This window comes from Pongo abelii, chromosome 1, assembly GCF_028885655.2.
Source record: "Pongo abelii isolate AG06213 chromosome 1, NHGRI_mPonAbe1-v2.0_pri, whole genome shotgun sequence".
Classification (NCBI taxonomy): Eukaryota; Metazoa; Chordata; class Mammalia; order Primates; family Hominidae; genus Pongo; species Pongo abelii.
The window spans coordinates 182155734-182162980 of NC_071985.2; the positions used below are offsets into that span (position 1 = coordinate 182155734).

The 7247-nt window shown below is 37.8% G+C and overlaps 1 protein-coding gene across 4 annotated transcripts in view; it reads right to left on the reverse strand.

Annotated features, from left to right (window-relative positions):
• C1H1orf185 (chromosome 1 C1orf185 homolog) overlaps positions 1 to 3071 on the reverse strand; it is a 66454-nt gene extending 63383 nt beyond the window's left edge. For 2 of the 4 annotated variants that reach the window (XM_002810836.3, XM_054554990.1), the window contains exon 1: positions 3040 to 3071. In XM_002810836.3, coding sequence (XP_002810882.2) covers positions 3040 to 3055 — 16 coding nt within the window. In that variant the 5' untranslated portion in view covers positions 3056 to 3071. Of the gene's footprint in view, positions 1 to 2906 lie in introns of all 4 variants that reach the window. The other 2 variants (XM_054554989.1, XM_054554991.1) reach the window with 2 other exon arrangements.
• Positions 3072 to 7247: the final 4176 nt, after the last annotated feature.

The window sequence follows — 7247 nt, forward strand, 5'->3', positions numbered from 1 at the left end:
AGTCAAGAATTGGTGATTCAAAGATAAGTAACAGGTGGGGCGCGTTGGCTCACACCAATAATCCCAGCACTTTGGGAGGCCGAGGCAGGCGGATCATCTGAGGTGAGGAGTTCGAGACCAGCCTGGCCAACATGGTGAAACTCCATCTCTACTAAAAACAAAACAAAACAAAAACTAGCCAAACGTCATGGCGCACATCTGTAATCCCAGCTACTTGGGAGGCTGAGACAGGAGAAGAGCTTGAACCCAAGAGGCGGAGGTTGCAGTGAGCCGAGATTGCACCTCCAGCCTGGGTGAGAGAGCAAGACTCCATCTCAAAAAAAAAAAAAAAAAAAAAGGAGAAGAAAAAGAAAAGTAACACATGATTATGGAGCATACAATCTAGAAGGGGGCAAGTCATTCAAACATCTGTGTTCCTTAAAATGTCCTGAGTGCTATGAGAATAACCTGTTTACAGTGGTATAACAACAGAGGCAGTTTGGCCCAATGCAAAAACAGTTTTCTAGAAATGACACTTAAGCCGAATCTTAAGATTTAGACGGTAAGAAATAGTGTAGTCAAAGGGATTAAGTCTTAAACCTGATTATGACTTTTCCATATGAGAATAAATAAAACTCTCTGTCTCACTACAGCACCCTCCAGCTTACAATTGGCCCTTTTCTTACCATTTATAGCCAAACTTCTTAAAATAAAAATTTCTACTTCCATACAACTTCTATTTCCACGGTGATTAATAACTTCATTAACACAAAATCCAAAGGTCACTACTGATTTTTCTCCCTCTCTTGCCTTAATGTCTGTAACTTAAATTCACTTGGTTTTCCTCCCAACTCTATGTCTATAATTGCATTTGTAGGTCCTTCTTCCTCAGCCTGTCTATATTCACATATTTATATATTTATGTGTCACATATTTATATGTTATAGACCTATATATTAAATCAGAAGTACTAAGTATTTGTACCAGGAGTATTTTCAGATTATTTTTTGCAATGTTTCCAGAACTATAAGTCCTGCTTTTATTTTTGGGTATTCACAAACTACCTGTTTATTCTGCTCTTCTTGAGTTTTGCCAGATTTCATTCTTAGGTTTATGCTGTATATAAGTGGTTTAGTCCAATCAACAAATATCTGTTGAACAGCAAATATGTGTGAAACATTGCATGGGGGACTTAAGGGGGATAAAAAACTGTTTAAAATAAGAATAATCCTTACTCTGAGGTTTAAAAATCTATAATGAAATATATGCAGGGCTGATATGTAGCCAGTATGTAAAGTGAACCATATTGATTGTTTATAGTTGGTGTCTGCTTTGATCTGATATAAGCCTAACTGGATCTGTGAACTTTGAAAAGCTACTTATTATATTGGGTGGATCTTAATGTTCTTACTTGAAAAATGAGAATCATACTATCTCACAGAATTACAGCAAGGAATAAATAAGATAATATTATAAGAAATTAATAACATAATGGCTGGGTGCAGTGACTCATGTCTGTAATCCCAGCAGTTTGGGAGGCCAAGGCAGGCAGATCACCTGAGGTCAGGAATTCAAGACCAGCATGGCCAACATGGTGAAACCCTGTCTCTACTAAAAATACACAAGATTAACCAAGCGTGATGGTGCACACCTGTGGTCCCAGTTAGCCGGGCAGCTGAGGCAGGAGAATTGCTTGAACCCAGGAGGCAGAGGTTGCAGTGAGCCGAGATTGTGCCACTGCACCCCAGCCTGGGTGACCGAGTGAAACTCAGTCTCAAAAAAAAAAAAAAAAAAAAAAAAGGAAAGACATCTGAAACTTAACATGCATATAATAATATCAGGCCATAAAGCAAGACTCAACAAGTTTTTGTTTGTTTCGTGGTTTTCGTGTTTTTTTTTTCGAGACAAGATCTCACTCTGTTGCCCAGGCTGGAGTGCAGTGGCATGATCATAGCTCATTGTACTCTCAAAGTCCTGGGCCCAACTGATCCTCCCACCTCAGCCTCCTAAGTATCTAGGACTACACATGTGTGCCACCATCCCTGTCTAATTTTTAAATTTTTTGTAGAGATGGAATCTCTCTATGTTGCCCAGGTTCGTCTTGAGCTCCTGGCCTCAAGGGATCCTCCCACCTCGGCCTCTCAAAGTGCTGGGATTTCAAGTGTGAGCCATTGTACCTGGCCAAGACTCAACAAGTTTTATAAAATCATTATTATATATACCATGTTCTCTGACAATAATGCAATTAATCTCTACATTAATAACCTAAAATATACCTAAGAAAAGCTCCTGTGCTTGGGGAAATTTAAAATCACATAGTAAATAACTCATTAATCAAAGAAGAAATCAGTGGAACCTAGAAAATACACAGGACTAGATAATAATGAAAATACTACGCATAAATACTCATAGGAACACAGCTGGAGCCAAATTTAAGGAAAATATATGGCCCTAAATGCATATATTAGAAAAGAAGTTTGAAAACTAATGAGCTTAGCATACAAATTACAAGTTGAAAAAGACCAGCAAAATAAACCCAAAGAAAGTTGAGGAAGAAAATAATAAAGAACAGAAATTAATGAAATAAAATTTATGATTCTTGGTAAAGACTAATAAAATGGACAAATCTCTAGTAAGATTAACCAAATAAAAAAAATAGAAGGCATAAATAAATAATATTAAAAATGAAGAAAGAACATAATCACAGATAGAGCAGAGGTTAAAATAAATACTTTCAATGAATTTATGCTAATATATTTTAAAACTTATACAAAATAATATATACCTAAAAAGTAACTTACAAAAAGTGACTCAAGAAGTAATAGAAAACATATATGAACAGTATCCATTAAATTGAATCAGTAGTTACAAAATTTCCCCCAAAGAAAATAGAAAGCCCCAATAACTTTACAATTTCTACTGTATACCCATGATTCAAGTATTTCTTATCTTATACAAGCTCTTCAAGAGAGTAGAAATAGATTTCTGGCTGTTCGTCTAAATATATTTTCCTCTTCTTCCCAGGCAAAAAGCTAGACTACATGACCCAGCTTCTCATACCTTTAGGTGAAGCCATATGACTGAGTTCTAACCAATAGAATTTGAGAGGAAGTGAGGTCATAAAAACATTCCAGGCAATTTTCTTCAGGATCTTTCTCCCTTTGGGCTGACGGGGGTGGAGACGATCCCCAGGGAAACCTTGGAAGCCATGTATTGATGTTACTACCATCAATCAATTGGATCTAATTGACATTTATAGAACATTCAACCCAACGAGAGCAAAATGCATATCCTTTCCAAGTACACATGATACATTATCTAATACAGAGAAATCATTGAAAACTACCATAACTTCTAAATAACACATTTCTAAATAATCATTACTCTAAAGAGGAAGTTTCAAAGGAAAATAAAAAGATATTTTCAACAAATAAAATGAAAACACAGTATATCAGGATTTACAGCATGCCACTAAAGCAGTACTTATGGTGTATAATCTACCATTTTTTTTAAAAAAGGGCAACCTTTTAGCTTTCTGAAATTATAGATCCATTACTATACTATATATTTCATCACAAATTTATTTGACTTTTTATTCTCGATGAACTATAAATGTACATTCCGTAATCTAATCACTTACGTGAGTAGTCAGGTAGGCTATGGAACATTTTTTTGTTAATTCTGCTTTGCTTTTTTTTTTTTTTTTTGAGATGAAGTCTTGCTCTTGTCTCCCAGGCTGGAGTGCAGTGGCACGATCTTGACTCACTGCAACCTCCACCTCCCGGGTTCCACTGATTCTCCTGCCTCAGCCTCCCAAGTAGCTGGGATTACAGGCACCCACCACCATACCCAGCTAATTTTTGTATTTTTAGTAGAGAGGGGATTTCACCATGTTGGCCAGGCTGGTCTCAAACTCCTTACCTTGGGTGATCTGCCCACCTTGGCCTCCCAAACTGCTGAGATTACAGACGTGAACCACCATGCCCAGCTTGCTTATTTTTAAAGTAAATTAAATCCAATGAATCATATATATCTTTGTTATCAAGCAAAAGAGACTCACTGCCCAATGTGATTGCAGCAAATACTATGACATTGGGTTTTTGAGAAAAGAAAAAAGAAACACTTTTTTTTTTTTTTTTCTAGATAAGGTCTTGCTCTGTTGCCCAGCCTGGAGTGCAGCAGCTTGACCATGGATCACTTCTACCTCGATCTCCCAGGCTCAAATTATCCTCCCGCCTCACTCTTCCAAGTAGCTGGGACTTCAGGCATGTGTCATCATACCTAGCTAATTTAAATTAAATTTTTTTTCGTAGAGATGGGATTTCACTACATTGTCCAGCTTGGTCTCAAACTCCTGATCACAAGTGATCCTCCCACCTCAGACTCCAAAACTGCTAGGATTAGAAGCATGAGCCACCACACCCAGCCAAGAAGCTTTTTATTGCAAGTCAACCAACAAAGAGACAGGAGTCCAACTCAAATCTGTCATCCCATGCTGGCTTCAGGGCAGTATTTTTATTAGAAAAGTTCAGGGGGTGCATTCTGAAATTAGTAGGTGATTGGTGGAAGGAAAGGGAAGTCTGGAAAGTCCTCAGGCATGTGTACTTATCTCTTCATGCTTTCTCATGGGTCCCATGTGCAAATTCAGGGGGAGTTAATAAAAAACATATGGCGGAAATTCAGGCTGTAATGTCAGCAAATTCATTCTGCACAAACTCTAATTGGCCATATTGGTTTCAACTGATTTTAGTCAGTTTTGTTTTCTTACTATTAATAGCAAAGGAAGTTTCAGCTTTTCAGCAAGTTGTTTCTTATGTGTCATCCTGCAAACTCAAGAATATCTGTTGTTAGTTTTTTTAACTCTTTGGAGTAGGGTTTCATCTTCAGTCAGCTTATTTGACATTTTATTCTCGATGATCTATAAATGTACTGCGGTTATTCTAAACCTCTGCTTTTTGCTCAAGCTTTCAATTCCATCTACCACTATCCTTAATTTCAGATGACCTCTCACACCTTATGCTATCAAAGCGTTTCTTCCCACATTTAAAAGTGCTATAAACCTTATAGTTACAGTGATTGCAGAAAATTTCAACGTTATATAAAGCAAGGTGATATTTCAACCTTCCTTCTTAAATTTCTTCTTAAATTAGTTGGATCAGCTTTTGCATAAACTGACTAGAAACATTACTATATATATTTGCTATAAGATTTTTATTGAGGATGGCTTTTGCCACATCCCTAATAATGTTCGTTATTCCCAAATTGTCCCTAAATAAGATGCTATGAGAAATTATTTTTTTTCTTTCTATCAAGGATAACAATGTAGCTGATCGATGTCCTTTCATATTTACTTTATATTTTTACTGATTCACAATAGATGTGTATTTACAGGGTACATGTGATAATTTGATATAATGGAATCAAATCAGGGTAATTGGGATATCGATCACCTTAAATATATATCTTATTTTTTATTTTATTTTATTTTTTTTTGAGGCAGAGTCCTGCTCTGTCACCCAGGCTGGAGTGCAGTGGTGCGATCATAGCTCACTGCAGCCTTGACCTCCTAGGCTCACATGATCCTCCCACCTCAGCCTCCTGAGTAGCTGGGACTGCAGGTGTGCACCACCACACTCAGCTAATTAAAAAAAAAATTTTTTTTTTTTTTTTTGTAGAGACAGGGTTTCACTATGTTGCCCAAGCTGGTCTCGACCGCTTGGGTTTAAGTGATCCTCCTGCCTCTGCTTCCCAAAATGTTGGGATTACAGATGTGAGCCACTGCACCTGGCTATATCTTTTTTTTTTTTTGAGACGGAGTCTCGCTCTGTCGCCTAGGCTGGAATGCAGTGGTGCAATCTCGGCTCACTGCAAGCTCCGCCTCCCACGTTCACGCCATTCTCCTGCCTCAGCCTCCCAAGTAGCTGGGACTACAGGTGCCCACCACCTCGCCTGGCTAATTTTTTGTATATTTAGTAGAGACAGGGTTTCGCCGTATTAGCCAGGATGGTCTCGAACTCCTGACCTCGTGATCCGCCCGCCTCGGCCTCCCAAAGTGCTGGGATTACAGGCTTGAGCCACCACGCCCGGCCAGCTATATGTTTTCTATACGCTAGTAACATTCAAATTGTTCTCTTCTAGTTATTTTGAAATGCATAATAGATTAATATTAACTACAGTCACCCTGCTGATCTATCAAATACCAGCTTTTATTTTTCCTATCTAACTGTATGTTTGTATCCATTAATCAACTCCCTCCCCACATTCTTTCTGGCCTTTGGTAACCACCAATCTACTATCTTCATGAGATCCCCGTTTTTATTTATAATTTTATGGATACATAATTGTTGTACATATTTATGGAGTACATGTGATATTTTGGTACAAGCACACAATGTATAATGATAAAACCAGGATAATTGGAATAAACATCCCCTCAAACATTTATTATTTCTCTGTATTAGGAGAGATCCATTTTTTAGGCTCCCACATATAAGCGAGAACATGAGGTATTTGTATTTTTGTGTTGGGCTTATTTTATGTAACAATGACCCCCAGTTTCATCATGTTCCTGCAAATGACAGAATTTCATTCTTTTCTATGACTTAATAATATTCCTTTGTGTATACATATCACATTTTTTTCTTTCTGTCTCTCTCTCTCTTTTTTTTTTTTTTTTTGAGATGGAATCTTGCTCTGTCACCCAGACTGTAGTGTGGTGGTACGATCTTGGCTCACTGCAACCTCCGCCTTCCAGGTTCAAGCGATTCTCCTGCCTCAGCCTCTGGAGTAGCTGAGACTACAGGCACGTCCCATCACACCTGGCTAATTTTTTGTATTTTTAGTAGAGATGGGGTTTCACCATGTTGGCCAGGCTGGTCTCACACTCATGACCTCAGGTGATCTGCCCACCTTGGCCTCCCAAAGTGCCGGTATTACAGATGGGAGCCACCGCACCTGGCCACCACATTTTTCTTTTAAATTGACAAATAATTGTACATATTCACAGCACACATAGTGATATTTCATACATATATAGTGACCAGATCAGAGTAGTTAGCATACATATATAGTGACCAGATCAGGGTAATTACCATCATCTCACAAATTTATCATTTATTTGTGTTGTGAACATTCAGTATCCACCTTCTAGCTATTTCAAACTATAATTCTCCTACAGTGGTATAGAACACTAGAATTTATTCCTCCTATCTAGCTGTTATTTTGTATCCTTTAACAAATCTGTCCTTATCCTCCTTTCCTCTTAAACT